The sequence below is a fragment of the Blennius ocellaris genome (assembly GCF_963422515.1).
Source record: "Blennius ocellaris genome assembly, chromosome: 24".
NCBI lineage: Eukaryota > Metazoa > Chordata > Actinopteri > Blenniiformes > Blenniidae > Blennius > Blennius ocellaris.
In genome coordinates this window covers 2439890-2461109 of record NC_137673.1, presented here as the reverse complement: position 1 = coordinate 2461109, position 21220 = coordinate 2439890, and the positions used below count along the sequence as shown (strand labels likewise).

General features: G+C 46.3%; 3 protein-coding genes across 7 annotated transcripts in view; 1 reads left to right on the top strand and 2 right to left on the bottom strand.

Moving 5' to 3' along the window:
• Positions 1-39: 39 nt before the first annotated feature.
• On the bottom strand, positions 40-5318 carry cdadc1 (cytidine and dCMP deaminase domain containing 1). Of its 4 annotated transcripts, none has more exons than XM_080519567.1 (12): positions 5217-5318; positions 4418-4588; positions 3842-3942; positions 3498-3675; positions 2962-3262; positions 2644-2850; positions 2460-2560; positions 2260-2309; positions 2008-2177; positions 1738-1927; positions 1564-1618; positions 40-1464 (listed from the first exon to the last, which is right to left on the bottom strand). In XM_080519567.1, the coding sequence occupies exons 2-12, from the start codon at positions 4515-4517 to the stop codon at positions 1376-1378; spliced, it is 1542 nt and encodes a 513-aa protein (XP_080375693.1). In that variant the 5' UTR covers positions 4518-4588; positions 5217-5318; the 3' UTR covers positions 40-1375. The 4 variants fall into 4 exon arrangements, with proteins under 4 accessions (XP_080375693.1, XP_080375695.1, XP_080375694.1 ...); XM_080519569.1 differs by having other exon boundaries at positions 4418-4557; positions 5217-5247; XM_080519568.1 differs by lacking the exon at positions 5217-5318 and having other exon boundaries at positions 4418-4597.
• A 258-nt stretch (positions 5319-5576) lies between these two features.
• LOC308147854 (RCC1 and BTB domain-containing protein 1-like) lies at positions 5577-12477 on the bottom strand. 2 transcript variants are annotated; one of them, XM_080520189.1, is made up of 14 exons: positions 12425-12477; positions 12292-12321; positions 10919-11252; positions 10445-10595; positions 10178-10344; positions 9442-9600; positions 9257-9364; positions 9030-9172; positions 8812-8875; positions 8601-8727; positions 7962-8088; positions 7255-7406; positions 7038-7168; positions 5577-6951 (listed from the first exon to the last, which is right to left on the bottom strand). In XM_080520189.1, the coding sequence occupies exons 2-14, from the start codon at positions 12306-12308 to the stop codon at positions 6811-6813; spliced, it is 1821 nt and encodes a 606-aa protein (XP_080376315.1). In that variant the 5' UTR covers positions 12309-12321; positions 12425-12477; the 3' UTR covers positions 5577-6810. The 2 variants fall into 2 exon arrangements, with proteins under 2 accessions (XP_080376315.1, XP_080376316.1); XM_080520190.1 differs by lacking the exons at positions 10919-11252; positions 12292-12321; positions 12425-12477 and having other exon boundaries at positions 10414-10590.
• A 5241-nt stretch (positions 12478-17718) lies between these two features.
• LOC308147753 (fibroblast growth factor 14-like) overlaps positions 17719-21220 on the top strand; it is a gene marked incomplete at both ends in the record, with an annotated part of 22577 nt that continues 19075 nt past the window's right edge. The window contains 2 exon segments of the mRNA XM_080520083.1: positions 17719-17736; positions 17739-17811. Of these exon segments, the coding sequence (XP_080376209.1) occupies positions 17719-17736; positions 17739-17811 (91 nt within the window).

The window sequence follows — 21220 nt, the reverse complement described above, 5'->3', positions numbered from 1 at the left end:
ATATCTCGTATAACACAAAAAGTATAAATATGAAAACTAACAGAGGCGGATCTAAAAACACCAGATTGGCAAAAATGACATTCAAAGCTGCCCTTGGTCAGAATTTGACCCCCGACATTAATGCATCTGTGGAGGCCACATAATGCAACACCTTTCACAATAAAGGTGTCCAATTGATGTGAAGTGATACTTTAGACACCTAAACGCAAAACATTTCCAGATGATGACAAATTGTTTTAATCCTGAATAAAAATACAATATGCAGATACAGCTGATTGGGGTTTTTTGTGTGTTTTCTTTGCAAATATAATATCTGATTTCCTTTAATATGTATATTTCAGAATAGACTGGTAAATTCAAAAGAAGGAAAGACTTTGCATTTGTCCAAATCTGCAGTTTAACATGTTATGTTTGACTTGTTGGGCCTCCAGAGGTCAGAGGTCAGATCAGGTTGATGTGGCCCCTCAACTGAAATGAGTTTGACACCCCTGGATTAGACGAATTGAAAAAAGGAAAGTGCAAAAAGAGACACTTGTGAGCCTCGTCAAAGAAAAGCGTTGCTGCTTGAGGTTAAAAAAAATAAATGGCGGAACTGACGAAACACAAGCAAGCGAGTGCAGGAAATGTCGAAAACGCCAACACCAAATATAACGTATATATATTTACCCAGAACCATGATGTTTATTTAATTTTCCACTTAGATTTTCTTCATCTACTGTTTTTCTGCGACTTGAAAATAAAGTTCACAGATGTTTTAAGTGATACAAGAACGTTTGTGACGCGCAAGGCAAGTGGAAGACTTCTTCATGCGGAAAATGAAAAGGTAAAACTTCATATAAAACTGCACTGTGGATAAATGAATGAAAAATGTAATGCTTTTAAAAAGCTGCTCAACGCGGCGTTTCGTCACTTGTTTCTATGAGTAATTTCAAGCTTAACGGCCACAGAGAGTTCTGCAAGTCTGTGATTCATTTCAACTGTAGTCAAGTCTCCTGTAGATCATCGTCTCACACATATTCACTTAGAACCAAATAGTTCACACTTGTATAAAAATAAAATTAACAAATCTACACATCACAGTATATATATATATATATATATATATATTTTTTTTTTTTTTTTTTTAAACTGGAGCGTACTTTTCCATGTGGAACCCCTCTTTCCTCGTCTCTGTCTTACTTTGAAATCCGTCCGTGAATCATTTGCTGTCTCCCTGTATGTGGCACAGATTTGAAATGTCGCAATGTCGAACAAGTCAAATCTGCGGCACATGAGCAGAAAATGCGACTGTGTGTTCGATTTCTTCCTTTGTTTTTGATTGTTTATTTGTTTGTTTTGTAATCTACTTTGTGGATGTGTGTGTCGGTGGATGTGCTCAGCTGACGCTCGACCTGTTGGTGCACAGCCTCTTGCCGCCGGGTTCCTGGCGCTCGCTCTGCCTGCCGTGCTTCCCCACGAACCCGTCTGCAACAGAAGCAGTTGAGACGCCCGGTCAGACCCTTCCTGACGCCTCGTCTTCACTTCTGTCCAAACACGTGTGAAGGGAAGAAAGCTGGAACTTACTGGCGGGGTGAGGAGGAGGAGGAGGGTGAGGAGGAGGGGGAGGACTCCTTCGCCACTGTGAGGAGGGAAGACGTGAAACCTTTCAATGCCGAAGCGAGAAATCTAAAAAAGCGGCTGCATCAAGTCTCTCTTTTAAAACATTGTCGAGAGGATCCAGCGTGTCTCGGGACTTACTGTGAACTTGCGGATGTCGTTGAGGCCGCTGAACCTCAGGTAGGAAATGTCCCCTTTGTCTTTGTCCCGGTCCTGGTCCGAGGTGTAGATGTGAGTGACGCCGGCCCCTCTGATCAGGGGGATGCACTCGTCGCACGGGCACTTGGTGACGAACAGCATGGTGGGCTCCCCGGGCTTGACGTCCCGCGTCCTGCGAAGCGGGACTTTCAGTCAAGACGCGGAACTTTTTAAAAAGACGCCACTCCGGCAGCCCGAGCGGCGGCGGCGCACCTGAAGGTGAGGGCGTTCTGCTCCGCGTGGACGATGTATCTGTACTTCTGCCTCTGCCGGTCCTCCTGCTTGGTGTCCATCTGGGGGTACTCGGCGTACTGCGAGCCGGCCGGGTACGCGTTGTAGCCGCAGCCGACCAGGTACAGGCAGCCCGTCCCGCTGCAGCCGGCCTGGAACGACGGGGGGGGGGGGGGTCAGAAAAGGATCCGCCGGCAGGAAGACGCACGGCGACCAAAGAGAATATTCTCTCACCGACTGTCCTTTAGCCCAGATCACAGCTCCGACGCCCACTTTAGGGTCCTCTGGACAGAAAACAACAGGTTCCACTGGTACTTATTCCTCATGGAACCTGCATTCTTGGAATATTTGCTCAAAATGCCAAACAAGACTGACAATTTGGGGTTAATAATTCGATCTTAGTAATTCCTGATGAGGATGAAACAGGACCAGACCTGTCCTGCAGGCCAGCAGGCTCGCCTGGACGACGCAGTGGTGAGCGACCTCTTGCGCCACTTCCTCGTGGGGCGAAGGGTGCGGGGTCGGCGGCTCCTCGCTGAGCGACAGAAACCACACGCTCAACGGCACGGAACGGATTAAAAAAGAAAAAAACATGGAGCGACTGGAAGCATTTCGAACCTGTGGAAGCCGTAGCCCTGGCGAGGAACGGCGGCGGCCACGGCGGCGAGGACCTGCACCAGCTCCCCCATGTTGTGCCTCAGGCTGGTGAAGTACGGCTCCACGCAGAAGTTCTCCAGGCCCATGTGGGTCAGGATCTCCTGGTGCTGCCCAGGCGTGCCCACCAGGAACCGTCTGGAGAAATCCTCCACGTGTCCTGTGCGCTCCCTGGGAACACGTGACTCAAGTCCAAGCGCCTTTTGTTGTTGTTGTTGTTGTTGTTGTTGTTTTTCAAACCAGAGCTGAAATGTTGATTTCGGTCAAATGTCATCATTTTACCTGTTGAAGATTTCTTCGGCGCTCAGCTGCCCGTCGTCGTCCGTCATCCTTTCGATGAAGTCGCAGTCTCTGGACGACTCGTTGACGAACTGCAGCAGGCCGGGCGCCAGCGGCTGCAGCAGCACGCCGACGTGCGGGCGACTGTTGGACTTGAGCTTCTCCGTCGCCACGGCGTCCAGCGCGGCCTCCTCAGGGATGGCGGGACGGCGGCAGGGGGAGGAGTGCGAGCGGCTCCCGGGGGGCGGCGTCACCATGCTGACCTCAGGGTCTCCGGGCCAGAAGGAGATCTGACTCACTCCCGCTTGAAGAGAACAAACCAAAAAAAACCCTCAGTGTCATGTGATGAAAATGTCTCCTCCGGGAAAAATCTACGCCAAACCCAGAGGAAACACACATATTTGTTTTAAAAAGCCTAATGTGTCACTGATGCATATTTATGGAGTGTAAATTGTCTCTTCTGAACCTACTTAAACCTGTGCATCCTCTCTCTCGCTCTCTCTCCCTCTCTCTCTCTCTCTCTCTCTCTCTCCCCTCACCGTTGATGATCATCTTGAGACAAGTGGCGCACGGCCTCCGGGAGAAGTACAGCTGGCAGTCTGCGAGGCGCCCACCGTGCTGGATGATGGCGGCCTGCCCGGCGTGGAGGTCGGCGCCCGAGCAGTGGAGTCCCAGCACCCTCCTGTCTCGCACCACCACCAGACCCGTCCCGCGAATCTGAAACGCCACACGTTTCAAGCCGTTACGACTTTGTACTTAAGTTCTGAATCGGCATCCGCTTTGGAAAAATCCCAGCTCCAACACTGTCTGCCTGAATAAAACGGCTGGCGAAGGTTTCATTTATCATGAACTGGAACCATCACTCCCACTGATCATAACTCACCTGATGGTTTTCCTCCTTTTCAGGTTGGTCCTGGGGGAACAACTCCATCCACAAACTCAGCAGGGTGAACAAGTTCACCTTGGATAACCGAGGGCCATGACCTTTACCAGACACACACACACACATCAAAGGTATTTGGGTGTATGCGAGGAGTCGTTAGGGTAAACAAGTTCCTAAGACATGCAAATGCAGGAAACTATATAACAGCACGAGCAGGTTATTCCACATTAATGAACCTCAGCCAATATGGTTGTGACACATCTTGAACTGTGTAACTTCTAAATACATTATATGTATTTACACAGTGTCCTTTTGAGAATGAAGATAGCAGAAACTCCCAAATGCCAGCGTTGGTATTCACCTTTACTTATAACAGTTCTAGACAGACACTTCCTGATAACCAAGTCTGGACATCATCTACAAGAGAAGCAAGATTTTAAGTAAACATATGGGGATTTAGCAGGTCTGGATCTATGTGGACAGTGAGTCCAGGACTCCGTTACGTCTGAGGGACCAATCCTAGGTATAACGGATCATAAAGCATTGAGCTGGTAAACTGTCCTTCTGCCGGCTCACCTTGGACCCTGCTGTCGGTCTGGCTGCAGCCGTCCCTCGTCTCTGGATGCGGCCTGGACGGCTCCGGAGCGCCTCGGACACATTTCTGGCTCTCTTCCATTCAAATCAGCCAGCAGAGCTGGGGGGTGAATGTCTCGCCTCTGCGTCCGAACAGACAAAAAATTCTACTGTCTAAATGAGAAAACGTTCAAGCAGAATTATTATTAACCCGCTTTGTGTCGTCAAGTCCACAACGAGAACCAAGCATAACCGCTTACAGTTTCAAAATAGTGGCTCTCATCGTAGTCTTCAAGGCATAAATAAATTTGTGGTTAACGTAAGACAACATTAAGCACGGTTAAAAACCTTTTGAATGTATTGTTTTGTTTTGTTTCCAACGGCACGGAAGTGCTAAGTAAGAGTGCAATTAGCTTAATAGCGGTGTTTTAGATGAACTGGTTGCCCGGTTAACTGGTGACCGACTTCCTTTAGCGTCCGTCGTTGGCTGAAAGTAGTACCAGCAGGCGTTTAAATAACACCCATAAAAAGACCGACACGTCGACACTTCATTGTGAATGCAATTAAAGCTCATTCATCGGATCAGCTACAGATTTTTGTCGGGTGTTATAACGCCTGCGGTCACTCGCGGCAACACCGGCTCGAAAAGGAAGTTGGTCACCAGTTAACAGGGGAGCCAGTATATCCAAAACAGCGACCGCTATCAACGAACCGATGTGATGGGGGGGGGGGGGAAACAAGTAAATATAGCAAGTAAATATTCAGCGTTAGTCTTTCATTTATAATTTTACATGTTGTTTACCGTGCTCCGACGTCGTTCAGCTTCTTTTAAGAATTAGTTATATTACTCCCAGGACAAATTCAGCTTAAAAGTGAGAACTTGACTGTTCCGACTTGCTTCCGCAAATGTTCCCTGACGTCACAAAATAGGCGGCGCCATCAGGCGCACTCAATGTCGAAAGTTTAGTGTACGGTCACAAAGTTGAATGTACCGTCATTAACTGTAACAGGATAGTTCATTTAAAAAATAACAAAAAAACAATTGAAGCACTGAAATTATTTTTACTTGAATCAACTGGTAGAACAAAGAATCAAAAGCCCACAATTCCAATGCAGTTTTTAATTGTTCATCGTCAAGACAATGACATGTAACAGCAACAGAACAGTACAAATGTATATATCAGTTTATTTATACCAGTCTCAAGTAAACAAAAGCTTAAAAATGCATGAAAAAATATAGTATATTGGGGGGAAAAAAATCAAAACTAGTTTTCAAGCTTGCACGTTTTTTTTGTTGTTGTTTATATGCAAAACAAGAATTGCAAACCTGCACTTCATTCCATGAAAGCATTCGTTTATAGCGAAATGCATCCTCTTCCTAAGTTTAGAATAAAGGCCATCTGAGTAGGAATAGAAACTGAAGTGGAGAAATCGAAACTGATCTTACTGGTTTCCTGCAGGATGTTGCTCAAAAAACGAACACCAAAAACAAAAAAAACAAAAAAAAGCAAAGAGCACGTCTTTAGCGTTTCTATATATTGTGCAGTTTCACTGTAGTGCATTTTCTCTATATCTGCAGGGGGGGAAAAACAGTCTCACCTCATTAGATAAACAGATATGTTATTAAGGAAATTATATAATTAAAATTCAATACAGGTTATAACATCTTATACAGGAAGAAATATAGTCACTCATATTGTAACAGTGCCTTGCATTTGTGCAATTCTCTTTCAGAACACCTTTTTTAACGACTGAACATTCATTTTTAAAGGAAAAGAGATAATAACTGTAGTTTCTTAAAGTGCCATTCGTGGAACGCAAGAAAAACAACTTCAATATAAAAATCGAAATATGACACAACTGCAAATATCCTTACAAAGAACACGGGTAACTGCAGAAAAGAAAAATATCAGGTGTTAGTTGTTACACACAGTTTAAAATGTTTACATTTAAATGTTATTTCGAAGACAGAAGAGAAGAGTGTTTCAGTGAAGTGGTCATAAAAGTCAGTTTTGTGGGATATTTTGACAAAGGGTCAACAACAACAAGGACAACGTGGCTTTCTGGAGTCGTCTTTCTCGCTCTTTGGTTTGGTTTTTTTCATCCAATCTTTTTCCAGAAAATGAAGGAAGAGCACAAGCACCAGTCAGGAATATAAAACTTGTCGTACTTGTATACGACGTAACAGAAAACAAAAAGGCAGCATCAGTTTGTGAAGTGCAGACCATCACGCCGGCCGTGTGGCAACTACAAACCAAGAAACATTTCAGTAAAGTGCTTTCCGTTTTGTCTTTTCGGGAGGATTAGCGTTTCTTAGAAGTGCTTTCACGCGTCCGGTCGGGAGGGAATATAGTCCCGTCCCCCCCCCCCGGAGCTGCGCTAACAGACGCCGCGTCTCAGTTCTTGAACGCCCCGCAGCGGCTCGCCCTGCTGATGAACTCCTTCAGCATCGCCCCGTCCACCTGCCAGAAGGCGTCCGTCTGGGTCACCGCCGTCAGGTGGTTGATGCAGAACCGGAAGCAGAAATCTTCCAGGTCCTGGGGCGTCGGAAGAGACGGGAGTTTTTAAATGCGTGCAAATTCCACATTCATCAGTGTGTCTGGGTGTGAGAGAGCGACCATACCTCAGCGTCGTATCGTATGGCGGCGGACAGCAGGGTGAAGGCGTTTCCCACCGTGATCCCTCCCTTGATGATCTGCTGGCAGAGACGCTTCAGGCGGTTCTCGCAGTAAGACGTGGCGAGGTCCAGCAGCCCTGCACGCCGGACGGGCGACACGGTTAGAAACGCGGCGCCTCCGGCTGGAGGGGGGAGGAGGGGGGGGGGGGGGGGGCGTGCTCACCGATGGCGTCCTCGGGGGGGAGGTCCACGGCGTCCGTGTAGAGGAACTGCAGGAAGGCCTTGTAGACGGGGTAGGAGAACTGGGCGATTTCCACCACGTCCTGCTGGTCCTCCGTCCACTGGGAGCGGAACATGGAGCGGAAGTGTTCGCACCTGCACACCGCAAGGACGTGTTTAGATAGGTAGATAACTTTATTCATCCCCGAGGGAAATTGTTTTGTTGCCGCAATCTGGTACCTAGGAATGTTATAAAATACAATAGAATAGAATATGAAAGTAAAAAATTTAAATATAAAATATACAAATATCTGGGTAGGACATAAATTTTGTAAAACACAGAACGGAACATGGGCACTTAGAAATAACCATGAGTAATTATATTGAGGCTCTGACGGAGGTAGACGAGTTAAAAAGTCTTATTATTCTGTTCTTTTGTGGCGGAAATACAGAAAGAAACCATGGAGGACCCACATTACCAACAAAACAAAACAAAACAAAACAAAATAAAATAAAGTAAAATAAAATAAAATAATGTAAAATAATGTAAAGTAAAATAAAGTAAAATAAAATAATGTAAAGTAAAATAAAATAAAATAAAGTCAAATAAAAAAATAAAATAAAATAACATAAAACAAAATAAAGTAAAATAAAGTAAAATAATGTAAAGTAAAATAAAGTCAAATATAAAAAATGTTCCGCGGCACCCACCTGATCTTCAGCACGGCTTTGTGAACGTGGATACATTTGCCGTCGACGCTGAACTTGAGGTCGGCCGTTTCCGGACTGTCGAACTCTTTCCTCATGGCCTCGGCCACCGAAATGAAGTCGTCGAACTCTACGGCGGAACACAGCACAACCGCGTGACCCGCCTTCAATTCACCCTTCTGCTCTTTTAATTTGGTATTTTTTCATTAAAGTGTACACATTTTACACCTGATCACTATTTATACATTTTTCCATATTCTTGTCGTTGAAATGGAAACAAGATCATCCAATACAGTTAAAGAAATACAGAAAGAAACCATGGAGGAGCCACATTACCAACAAAACAAAACAAAATAAAATAAAGTAAAATAAAATAAAATAAAGTAAAATAAAAAAATTTTAATAAAATAAAACAAAATAAAGTAAAATAATGTAAAGTAAAACAAAGTAAAATAAATAAATAAATAAAACAAAGTAAAGTAAAGTAAAGTAAAGTAAAGCAAAGTAAAGTAAAATAAAATAAACTAAATTAAAATGTATAATATGTCAGGAAAGTTTGAAAATCTCTGAATTACCCTTCAACCCTGCCTTAAATTCACTCTTAAACTAATTGTTACAGCCACACGGCGCAGTCAGATTTACCGTCACACATGAGGCGCCACGCGACAGGGGGCACGGCGAAGCAGGCGAAGACGTCGTCGGTGTTGGTGAAGTGTGTGAGGTGCGGCAGGACGACGGACTGGCCCCGGCACTGACCCCACATGTACACCTGCAACAGAAAATGCAATACAACACGAAATAACGCTCAGAGGCCCGGGTTGTCCTGAGATGGAAGCGGCTGCTGCGTCCACACCTGTCCGTTTTGTGTCTTGGCCGCCGACGTGTGAGCTGAATGGCACGCCGCGATCTCCACTATCCTGAATGGCGAAGCAGAAAGAGAGCGGCAGCGATGGTCAACGCTCCAATTGTTGGTGGGTGAGGACAGGAAAAGGAAGGTTCAAATCTCAACAGGATGAGGGACAAACTGCTTTGCAAGCCGCACGCTAACCCCCCCCCCCCCCCCCAGCGTACCTCGCCTTGTCAGCCATGATGAGCACGGGGCTGACTTGGGTGTTCTTGTTGCCCGTCCCCAGTTGACCGTAGATATTGACTCCCCAGGCGTACAGCATGCCCTTGTCCGTCAGGGCCAGGCAGTGTCCGTTACCCGACACAATCTGAAAGGCAGAGAATGTCCCTGCCAGCCGTCACGACCAAGAGGAACCGCCACGGGACCGTCGGGACAGAATTGATCGTCGCACCTGTTGAAAGCACAATCCTTGCGGAGCATCAACGCGGAAAGGCGTCAGCTGGTTGCCAGTATCACCAATACCCAGCTGCCCGTTTCCATTGGAGCCCCAGCTGTAAATCTACCAACGAGAAAGAGGAGCATCTGATTGAATTAGGTGCAGGTTTCTCTTTTGGGGAGGGGGGGGGGCGTTCTCACCTCTCCGTTATCGAGCAGGGCATAGGAGGAGGTCTGTCCGCACGCGATGCCAGCCGCCATCTTGCCCTGGAGAGGGCCGTTGACTTTCCTGGGGTACGCCTGACTGGCCGTGGACCCGGTGCCGACCTGGCCACAGTTGTTATAACCCCACGCGAACACCTGACGAGTGTGGCGAGTGGGACCAAGAGACGGCAAAAGAGACCGCCGTTCACATTTTCACATGGATTTAGGCGGTTCCTCGTTAGTTCTTAAAGCGGCAGAGAGAGCCACGTAGGGGTCATCGCAATGAAGCCAACGCTGACACACGCTACTGTACGCTTAGTGACAGGAGTAAATAGGTTCTCCTGCTACGCGCGCGCACGCGCGCACGCACGCACGCACGCACGCACGCACGCACGCACGCACGCACGCACGCACGCACAACGCACGCACGCACACACACACACACGCACACACACACACACACACACACACACACACACACACACACACACACACACACACACACACACACACACACACACACACACACACACACACAACCTAATTAGCTTAAAGGTCTTCGGGTGAGAAATAAGCTGCTTAGAGCAACACTAATGTAGTGGGAGCTACGAGCATCAGTGACCCATTCAAAATGAAGTATGCATGGATACACTATATGTCTTCTCATCTCTTCCCGCGTTAATAGAAATATATTGATTTAACAGTTAAAACGAATGAATGACAGGCAGTGTACCTCTCCATCCAGAGTGCGTGCCAGAGAATGATGGGAGCCACACGCCACTTCAGTCACTTTCTTGTTCTGCAGGTTGGAGGCGATCAAGACGGGGGAAAGCCCCTGGTTGGTCGTCCCGTTCCCCATCTGACTGTAGCCGTTGTGTCCCCAAGCGAAGAGCTGGCCGTCTGCGAGACGAGCAACAGCGAACTCAAGACCCTCCCCTGAGACATCCCACCGCCGCTGGAGATACTCACCGGATGGCCCCCGCGGGGGCCGATGACCTACCCTCTGTGGCCAGCAGGACATGGGGTCCGCTGCCGTAGCTCAGGCTGACCACCTTCTTCCCCCGCAGGAAATCCACTTTCTTTGGCACGATGGTGCTCAGGCAGTCTCCTGTTCCCAGGCAGCTACTGCAGTTCAGTCCAATCACAAAGACCTGCGAGACACAAGCAGTGTACAGAACAACCAGTGCAGGATTTGATCACAGGGAGGAGGGTCATCCTACATCTGTAATCATCACAACACACACATGAACTATAAATATTTGACGTGAACAAGGAGAAGTCACGTGTCCTCTTTGGTAAGCTATTATTTCATGCTGTGTAAAATATTAATTCACTTTAGAGGTTGATGAGCGACCATAGAGCAAAGATCCAACATCCAGGCAGCGGCTAGGCACACATTATTCACGCTGACGAAACAGTGAGGCAAAAGTTGCAAAACGGTGAAGGGGAAACAGTAAGAGAAGTCCCTCGTCACCTCGTTTCCACGCGTCACGTAGATGGCTTCGTTTGCAGACGTGCCGAACACACAGGCCTGCCTGACGGCCACCAGCTCGTCGGGCGTCAGCAGCGAAAACAGGGGCCACTTGCTCACATCCACCATGGCGCCGGCACAACTCGGACGTTTGTATTGGGGGGGAGGAGGAGGAGGAAGAGGAGGGGGAGGAAGAGGAGGAGGAGGAGTCACGGGTCGACGAGGGGAGGACGGGGGCAAAAGAGGAGGTTGAGGGGGGTGAGGAGGAGGACGAGGAGGAGGAGGCGTTGACACTGGAGGAGGTGGGGAGCGAGGGACAGAACGGTTCCTGCTGACACTTCAGACAAAATAGAACCGTTTTTGTTTTTTTGTTTTTTTAAGGGAGTTCGTCAGACTGAAAAACAGATTAGAAACGGCTGGAAACATTTTCAGGTTTGACATTCAAAAGTTAATACGAGACACGAGATCAAAATCTCAGCTTTGATTTGCAGGTATTTACATCTGGATGAGACAATCCTTCACCTTTACATTGAACCTCTAACTCCAACTGCTCAGTCTGCACATATAAAACCCTGGACCCTCAGCGCTATTTATTGTTTGAATAATGTGAAAGGACACGTCACATCAGACATGTTCCAATACTTTTATTGACATGGTAAAATGGTTGGATTCAGGCAAAAGGTGGGATGTTCTTCACTGTGCATTAGATTAAGATGTAAATACCTGGAAACCACAGTGGAGATATTTATCTCCACAACAAACACAGAGATTATTAATCTACAGCAAAAAAAAAAAGGAGTGGGAATTGTGATCAGTTATTTATTTAAAGAAAAACAACTATATATTCTCAGATTTAGTGCGCAGAAGTGCAATCACAACTAAATTTACAGAAGACTTCTATGACTGCATCCACAAGTAGGGCAAGTTACAGAAAAAGCTGCTGGATCAAAGCAGATGTGTGGAAATATGTTGTATAAAATCATGAACATTATGCATGTTGTGCATCCAGAGCAGATCCTATGACTCACTTATCAATTAATTAATCAATACATGCTAAATATCTCGTAGATCAGCCAAATTCAAGATAAAAAATTATTAAAATAAAGTTGATTTAGTCCAAACTGCAACATAAATCCACCATCCTTTCTCTGAGGCAGTTAAATCCATGTATTTTGATGGGACGTGTGCACTTCTATCGGATCGAGCCACAATTATAAGCGCAGGATAAGACAGACTCGTCGAGTTAGAGCTGCATTTAAATCCACTCTTGCAAAAAAAAAAAAAAAAAAACCCAAATACTAAAAAAAAAAATCATAAAGTAGTCGCGGGCTTGATTAAAGCTGCGAAGCTAGCAGCTCGGGTCGTTCTCTTCCTACCTAAAGCATCGCTCCATAGCAACGAGCCGACTGAGAAAAGAAAGACAAAACAGCAATAGCGTCTTATTACAACACGGCGAGCTCGAAAAGAGCCAGTTTTACGCGACAAAACGGAAGGCAGAAGTTTAATTACCGGAGTTTAATGTTGGTTTTCCAGGCGAACTCAATAATAGTGAAGCCACCGGATCAAGCTCATCTTCTTCTACTTCTTCTTCGGGTGTTTTAATGTGCGTCGCGGTAAACAAGCGTCGGGGTATTGCTGCCCCCAACAGGATGTCGGTGGAACTGATGTCCCGAATTTAATTCTTGAAAAGAATGCAGTTATCAATAAATAAACTTACAGGCAAATTATTATTAAGACAATTTTAATCAACTATTAAACTGGAGGTATAACCAGCTTAGAAATTAATCTCTTTTCTTTTTGAAAATTGGTCAGAAAGAGAAATTTAGTCTGTGATGCATCTCTTTGACTGGTAACATACACATGGATATATACACACACACACACACACACACAAATATATATATATATATATATATATATATAAAATAAATGTGGATTTTTAGAAACATGTAACTGATGAAAAAAGACATATCTCAAATATAAACTATGCTAATAATACTAACTATACTAATACTATACACTAAACTAATAGTTATACTTACAATGAATAAAAAACACATAATTTCCACTGCCTCTTTTCTTCTTCGTAGCTTTTATATGTCCAATTAAATGTAGTTTTAATGTTGCAAAAGATAGATTAAATGCAATTATAAATTAAGCATATTTGAAGGTGTTATGTTACAAGAATTGATGGATGAATTTCTACGTGGAACTCCTCCTGCACCGTCTCCCCTTTATTTGTAGTTTTCTAAGCTGAACACCAGGTGGAGTAGTGCCACACAGATGTGTCATGAATGTGTTGCTGCAGGATTTGAGACCCTCCAGCTCTCTGAGGCATGAACTGAGCATCAAACCGACTGCTAGGAATTAAGAGTTCTGATATGACACCACGAGTGCCAGTTTGTCTGATATTTTCCATCAACTTGTTCAACGCCAAGGGGGGATAACAGAACAATATAAACCTGAGCAAATCTGGATAATCAGTCCTAATATTCCCCCAAATGTGTGCAGCAGCCTGTTCTCCGGCTCGAACAGCGTTCATATGACATTCGCTGGAAAATAGGCCATGTTGTGATTTTCTCTCTGAGCCAAGGAATCAATACACGAGCAGGCTCGCTGTGTTATCCCACTTCTCGATAGTCCATGACACGCTTCAGCGGGCATTCGGTGCGCAAATGTGCCACTCAGAGCAAAATGCGCTCAGTTACAGAATCATGAATCACCTATGTGCCACTTTAACGCTAATCCATATAAATAACTTTTCACACCGTGATGCTCTTCATGTCCATGTATTGAAAAGATGCAATAATTAATCATAATTAAACATCGCGTACTAACAGGCCAAGTGAAAAGTCCTGGTTATCAGTGGGACTACACAGTGGACGCGGTGTGGGAACCTGGGTGGGAAGTCCCCAGACGCTTGTATGACGTCACTCAAACGCTTAATCTGTGTGTTTAAATGGCAGATAACACTTTCGAGAGTTGTAGCCTCTAAAACAAGAAGAAAGGGTTTGAAGTGAAAAAGAAAATTGCCGTTTAAGTGAAAAACAAAAGCATATGTTGCGATCGAAAAAATTTTTTTTAAGGATTTTCATCTGCAGCATGAAGCCCAATGCGTCCCTTCCAAGTTTACCATTATTTCTACTTATAGACATCGATCATTAACAATGCCACGGGATTTTATTTTGCAGAATATGTTTTTTTTTTTTTTTTTTTTTACGGTGATTAATGTGAGTCCCACAGCTAAACCATTATTGCTGTCTACTTCCTGAAAAGGTTCAGTAATAGCTTTGAGAAGCTGTGTATGAATGGGTAAACAACGCGCCAGCAGCAATAAACTAAATGTTTAGTGATATTATGGTGTGCAATGGGCGCTAGTATAGTGAGTGTAAACTCTAATCTGTCGGCCTGGAGCGGGAAATAGTGAATATTGTGTTGTCAAAGAACTGAAGCAATAAGTAATGAATATGAGATCAAGTTGTGGGGCCACGGCTATCACCTTATTATTATTATTATTATCATCATCACCCAAAGCACCAATAATCCCTCTGTGTAAATCCATTCAGATCGTCATCCTTTTAAGAATGACTTCTATATATGTTGAACTTCCTTTTTAAGTTACCAGGCCTTTCACCTTCAAAGCACTGGGCTCTGAAAGGGGATTTAATTACATTGAAAACATCAAAAGCAACACAGACATGAAAGGCTCTCCCTCTGTAGAACTGCTGTTTCAGTTTTAGGTTCATAAACCGGCTGATTTAAAGGGAAATGAGTCACAAACCTATGTGCAGAATGGATGGTGCCTTTGGAGACTCGCTCAAAGAGGCGTCGTTTTCTACCTCCTTCTCCGCAGACGTTTGTATAATCGTCGGTTAATTGTCTTTTAGTGAGGTTCTCGTTTGTTCTGTCAGGGTGCAGTGTTGGTGTCGGTGCTGCGTGGGGCTCCTTTTCACTTCTGTTGGTTGATCAAACAGCGCGCTGATGAGGTTTTCCCAACACGTGTGTTTGTTTTTGTGTGGGTTCAGCACTCTGGACAGCGCCTCTCTCTCTCTCTCTCTCTCTCTCTCTCTCTCTCTCTCTCTCTCTCTCTCTCTCTCTCTCTCTCTCTCTCTCTCTCTCTGATTTAAAACCACTGCAGCATTTTCATCTTCAACAACCTGCAGTCTAACACCGTGATACCTGTTGTAAATACGCATCATCCCACTGGCTTATTGCTATTATTACTATTATTATTATTATTATTTGCGCAAACTGAAACAAACCAGTATAGAATAAGACTCCGACTGCAGATGTTTTGTTCATTTCGTTTTGTTTTGTTTTGTTCCTGCAGTGTTTCAAAGGCTTAATGCAACAGGTGTGGGCATTTTCCACGCTCGCTTTTTTTTTTTTTTTTTGAGATCGTAGCTGCAGCAGTTGTCGGGTGCAAACGAGGACGCACACAACGAAAAGCTCAGAGGACGGTGCTGATTTCATTGGTGCCGCTATCACAACCCCCCCCCCCCCCCCCCCCCCCGCCCCACCCCCCCCTCCACCTCCTCATCCACCACCACCCGCCACGAAATGTTACCAGTTACGGTTCACACCATCCAGGCAGGCAGTCGGATTCTGACGGTGTGGAAACCACGTGTCTACAGTAAAGAGGAGGCGGCGGCTCCCTGCAGGACGCGTCAAGCCGCACAGGCAAACCGGAAGTGGGTTTCAGGTTCAGAACAAGAGTCCAGGCTTATCGTTTAAGCGAGCAGTCGACTATAAGTGTACAGAACACAATTCAAGGCGTCTATTTCTTTAACACAATGGATAAATCGTCTTTATGCAGCTAGATTTAGGTTGTTAAATATCACTATTCTAATTGAGAAGTGGCTCTAAATTTTCCCATAATTGTTTTTTTGCACATTTTGGGGGATCAAAGTACAATTTTAAAAAACTGGAGTTTTGCAAAAATAACAGATTGTTTGGCCAACACCAAAGTCAAAATGAGCTTTATTGTCGATTCTGCTGTATACACACAAGACACTCCTCTGGTGCAAACATTTATTGCCCAGAATAAAAAAAAATAGACAATATTGACAAAAATCAATCACACAAAATAGAATAGAAATGAGAAAATGTCCAAAAAGTGCAACGATATCTTAAAATGGAAGTTCAAAATATTGAAATGAGCACTATCCAATACAATATACTCTGAATGTGCAATCTATACAGTACAATATACCCATGTGTAATATACATGCGTCTGTATCTATACAATTAGTATGTATAGTAAGGAAGAACATTCATTTGTTCAAAAGGAAAATGACAACTCTGCTCATCAAACGCAATAATGCCGCTGTTTTGGCTCAATGTTTTCTTCAGATCTCTGGAGAAAATGAAAATCCTTTGAGACATTGAACATGAATGGAACTCAAGTCTGCGCTTTCTTACTTTATTCTGAAGGGAGCTGCAGGAAAAGACGCTCAGCTGAATCTCTCTCACTTTGCCGCCGGCGCGGTATCGATAGTCAGAGCAGCTCCTCGCGCTCCCACCGGCCGTCTCGAGCGCAGCTGAGGACTCAGACAGTGGAGCATCACAGGAGGGAGGGGGGAAAGGAGCACGAGCGGGGACCCGGGCACCTTCTCTGCCTATTTACTGAGTGAGACAAGTGGAGGCAACACAGTCCAGCGCCTCCTTTTTAATCTCGTTCCCAGCAAGGTGAGGAAGAGGAAGAAGAGGAGGAGAGAGAGCGAGGCGAGAGAGAGAGGAGAGAGGAGAGAGGGAGAGAGGAGGAAGATTGGACAGACAGCAGCAGTATCTTGGCGCATTGGAGCTTATGGATTATTGAAAGTGAAGGCCGAAACGCACATCAAATATTCATAAGACTTTTTAAAAGAGGAAAATCACAGAGTTGGACAGAGCAGAGATTCCCCTGCAGTGATTCACCTGCCCGGCCGGAGGAGAGGGGATTCTGCATCTGGCGCGCGCGCGTGTGTGCGTGTGTGTGCGTGTGTGTGTGTGTGTGTGTGTTTGGACAGGAGCCCCCCTGCTGCAGTACTTGCCTGCTGCACGGGTGCAGGGATGCCGCCGACTTGCTGACGGACACCCGGTTGATCTATTCTGCACCACCCCCACCCCCCCCCTCACCCCTCCTCCTCCTCCTCCTCCTCCTCCCCCCGGACGGACGGACGCACCGACCCCCTGCGACCCCCACTAATATGCAATGGTTTTTTGTACAGAAGCCGACAGCAGCCGCCGCCGCGTACCGCCGACTTCACGCTAGCGCCGCCGCATGCCTGTCCGCCGCCGCCGCTCTCTTCTCCCCGCGCCGCGCGGCAGACGACGCCATTCGAAGAGGAGCGCTCGGGGGCTTTCGACGCCGCGGTGGCCGCGCGGCAACAGCAACAGCCGCAGCCGCAGCAGCAGCAGCAGCGGCAGCAGCAGCGACCGCTCCTCCGCGGCTGAGGACCGCCGGCCGCCCGGGCAGCCGGAGGCGGACACCGCCGCAGCGCTCGCTCTTTTCCTGCCGCACGCGGACGACGTCAACGCGGAGTGCGTGCGGCTGGTGGTCTCGCGGCCTCGCGCGCGAGGAGCCGGGCTTCCTGCTCCTCCTCTGGTCTATGGTGCAGATCGGGGGGGGCGAAGCACCGCCGGACTGAGTCCAACAGCTGGCCGGCTCTGCTGGCATGCAAACAGGGGGGGCGTACCAGCCCCCATGCGGTGGGTGAATTTTAGGCTGCCGCATCCGGAGCGCCTCTCGTCTTCCACCTCCTCCTCCTCCTCTTCCTCCCACCCTCCTCCCCTCTCCACCTCCCCCCGTCTCGGCCAAATCCATGCGGTTTATTTGGAACAACATTTCAGCAAAGGATCGCATATGCTGCAGTGTCTTTGTGGCAGGAGCCTCAAGAAAAACAAGAACCCAACTGGTGAGTTTTGTGATGTTTTCTTTGCGCATCAACCCCCCCCCCCCCCCCCCAAGTGTTTGTTTCTCTGTGTGGACGTGCGCGTGTGGGGGTGACCGAAAAAATACTTTATTGGTGTTATGGGCGTGCGTGCCTGAGTGCGTGCCTTCTCTCTCTCTCTCTCTCTCTCTCTCTCTCTCTCTCTCTCTCTCTCTCTCTCTCTCTCTCCTCTCTCTCTCCTCTCTCTCTCTCTCTCTCTCTCTCTCTCTCGGCCGCTCTGTTCTTCTGCTTGTGCTGGTTTTTCCTCTGCAATCGCAGTTGTGCAGCAAGTGAACGTGGGGGGGGGGTGGCCGGCAGGCTGTGGGGATAAGGGGTGCCAACTTATTAGCACAAATACTGACTATACAGTGGCAGAGGTGCTGCAGAAGAAAAATCAAGTCTAATTCAGCTCGCAGACCCGTTCAGGCTCCAGTAACCTGCATGATTAAACAGCACATGGCCTTATTTAGACTTCCTCTGTGGAAAAGGAAGACTGTTTTCCCCCCATAGCTGCAGACAATCATCAGAATGAGGAGGGGGGGGGGGGGGGGGGGGGCTCACATCAAGAATGTGATGCCGCTTTCAGCATCAGGTCTCCCTGCCTGAAACAGTGTTTACGACCAAAGAGGACAAATCCCGTCAAATCTCCCACTAAACCATATAAGTTTTAGTTTGTCGGCACATTTTCCACTGCAGAACGAGGATGACACTGGTGTGAAGAAGGAAGTGGATTATGTTGACAGTATTGGGCATATTGACATGGATCAGAGAGACCTGTAGCCTTCACAGTATTTAGAGGACAACAGTCTTACAGAGGCAAAAAAAAAAAGTTTGCTTGAAGCACCCTTCAACCCATTTTGTTATGTTTTGACCATTTCTCCCTATACATTTGAGCAGTTAAAAAAAAAAAATACTGCATTTTGATCGTTTGACCAACATGAGTATTGTATTCCTTTAACTTTTGCAAGTAATGACGTTTATAATCAATTTGTGAATGGATTGGTGCATTAATTACTGTCAGTATGTTGCGTAACGGGTCAGAAATGTCCTCACGGGGTATTACAGCTCACTGTAACTCACTTGGTTGTATTAATATGAATGCACGTGGCAATAGTGGCACTCCCTTTTTTTTCAGAAAGTAAAGATGCTCACAGAGACTCACAGATTTGGGCAGTTTTTGTATATGTATATATATATATATATATATATATATATATATATATATTAGTGTGGGGCGTGCTGGGAGGCAGCGCAAAACCAACTTGGGACAAAGTGTGTCGAAGCCTCCAAACGGCCAGATGGGAGCCGGAAGACAGTGAACTGTGACGGCCTGCTGCACCGGAGACACACACGACCTTAGTGACCGTTTTCACGAGACCATATGACGTGTGTGAGCACAAGGACGCAGTTTTCCTGGAAGTCGAGTGAAGTCAAACTTGACAGGAATATTGCAGGGGGTAATGAGGTCGCCCATCAAAGCTGTAACCCCCCCCCCCCCCCCCCCCCCCCCCCCCCCCACACACACACACACACACACACACACGGCAAATAGTCATATTTGTATTGTTTGTGAGTGATGACATAGTGCCGTCCTGTTGGTTTGGAGCTGCTGTGTGAACAGGACGGGAGAGCAAACATGTCAGCACCACGGACAGTTCCTGGCATTTCCAGCCTCCAACCTCGCCGTCACTTGTGCTTTTGATACTTTACATTGCTTTTATTTTATTTATTTTTTAAATGCAGGCAAACAGCCAACAGGTCTTGGCTTTGTTTTGTTAAAAAAAAAAAAAAAAAAGCAGCAGACAAGAACATATGATGAGAAAATCGTCTCATCCTATTAAGCTGCAAGCGCTTTGCATCAATCGCCAGGAACGGCTGCGTGCAGCAGTGACTGCACAGCTGACGGCCGCCATAAACACTGAGGGGAAAATTATATTTGCCTGTGCTTGAAGACCTGTAAATATCCCTCAAAGTGGACACAGACGTTTGCAAACTGTGTATAGAATTGGCTGGAGGACATGAGCAGTGGTGCAAAATGTTGTTACACGTTTCCCACGGGAAATGTAAACAAAGGAGAAACGCGCGTCTATTTGTGAAACTGTTTGCAGCGGATGAAGCTCAAACGTTGCAGTTGAAAGGTGAAGACAAACCAAAACTGTTGAGCTGGTGCAGGTGAATTGACCCACATTGACTCACATAGAACCAAATGCAAATATGTCACCGCTTTTTTTTTAATTTCCAAGTGATGCCTTTTCCTTTCTTTTTTTTAAAACAATCCTCTGAGCTCTAGGTTCTGGTTTAATTCCTTTTTTATTGTGTTCTTCTTTGCTCACTTGATGAAATGGCTTGGACCTAGACTGGGTGGATTTCATGCTGGGCTGTGTGCGCTTCTTCCTGCCATACAAAAGCTGCCACTTTAACCCAGCAGCCAGTCACCCTGTCGTTTTTAAACTCCCCTGTTTGGCGTGACTGCCTCCAAAAATGAGCAGAATTCAATAAAAACTCTTTGATTTGAGTGGACGACGGGTGGACGCACCGAGATGACCTGTTGCGTGCCCAATGACGTCATTATGTCGTGAAGATACTACTCGGTTTCTACTCGAACACTGACAAGGATGCTGTGTAAATAGTTGGGATGCAAACGAGAGCAGCAGTTTGGCTTTCACTGGTGTTGTCGTTTTGTCATGTCAGGCAATTAGCTGATGAAATATCTCACCCTCCCACACCACACACACACACTTACACACACACACACACACACTCACCACACACTGCAGGGATGTACGGAGTACATACAGTCCACGCTCGTTGAGGGACACAAGTCCTTTTCCAGCATCCGGCAGCTCATTCCATAGATTTAACAGCAGCCAGCACAACTTAACTGTCACTTGGTGTTTTAATTAACGATAACGCACGAGCTCTCGCTCCCTCTCCCTCCCTGCCACCGCGTGTTATACTGCATGTGTGTGTGTGTGTGTGTGCTTATGCGTGGATGCACGCGGCAGTTGGCGGTGAAATATGGGACTTTCTGATGGAGAGGAGGCAGTGTTCTGCGACTCAGCTTTTGCCAACGTTTTACCTCGTAAATGCTCTGTTTAGCGGAGATCCTCCAGCGAGGCCCCAAACTGTGTGTGGGCGTGGATTAGTTGCTGAAAGTTTTAATCTGTATCTGATCACACTTAGATCACTGCCCCCCCCCCCCCACCCTTCCAATGTGATGAGTGGTGATTTAGATTTTAAATTATTTTCATAGCTGTGATAGAGAGAGAGGGCAGAACACAGCTTTTTAAAATTATTATTATTATTTTAAGAAAACATAACAAAAACTACTTGTTTAACGACCAGTTCCTCCAAAGCATGTCCTGTTGTGAACATCTTAATTTGAGTGAGTGCC

Coding starts and splice junctions, on each gene's coding strand:
- cdadc1 (XM_080519567.1), bottom strand. CDS start 4,517: ATGGAAGAGAGCCAGAAATGTGTCCGAGGCGCTCCGGAGCCGTCCAGG. Junction 3,676..3,841: donor AAAAGGAGGAAAACCATCAG/GTGAGTTATGAT, acceptor GTGGCGTTTCAG/ATTCGCGGGACGGGTCTGGT. Junction 3,263..3,497: donor TCTCAAGATGATCATCAACG/GTGAGGGGAGAG, acceptor GTTCTCTTCAAG/CGGGAGTGAGTCAGATCTCC.
- LOC308147854 (XM_080520189.1), bottom strand. Junction 10,596..10,918: donor ACGTGACGCGTGGAAACGAG/GTGACGAGGGAC, acceptor TGTGTCTCGCAG/GTCTTTGTGATTGGACTGAA. Junction 10,345..10,444: donor TGTCCTGCTGGCCACAGAGG/GTAGGTCATCGG, acceptor CTCGTCTCGCAG/ACGGCCAGCTCTTCGCTTGG.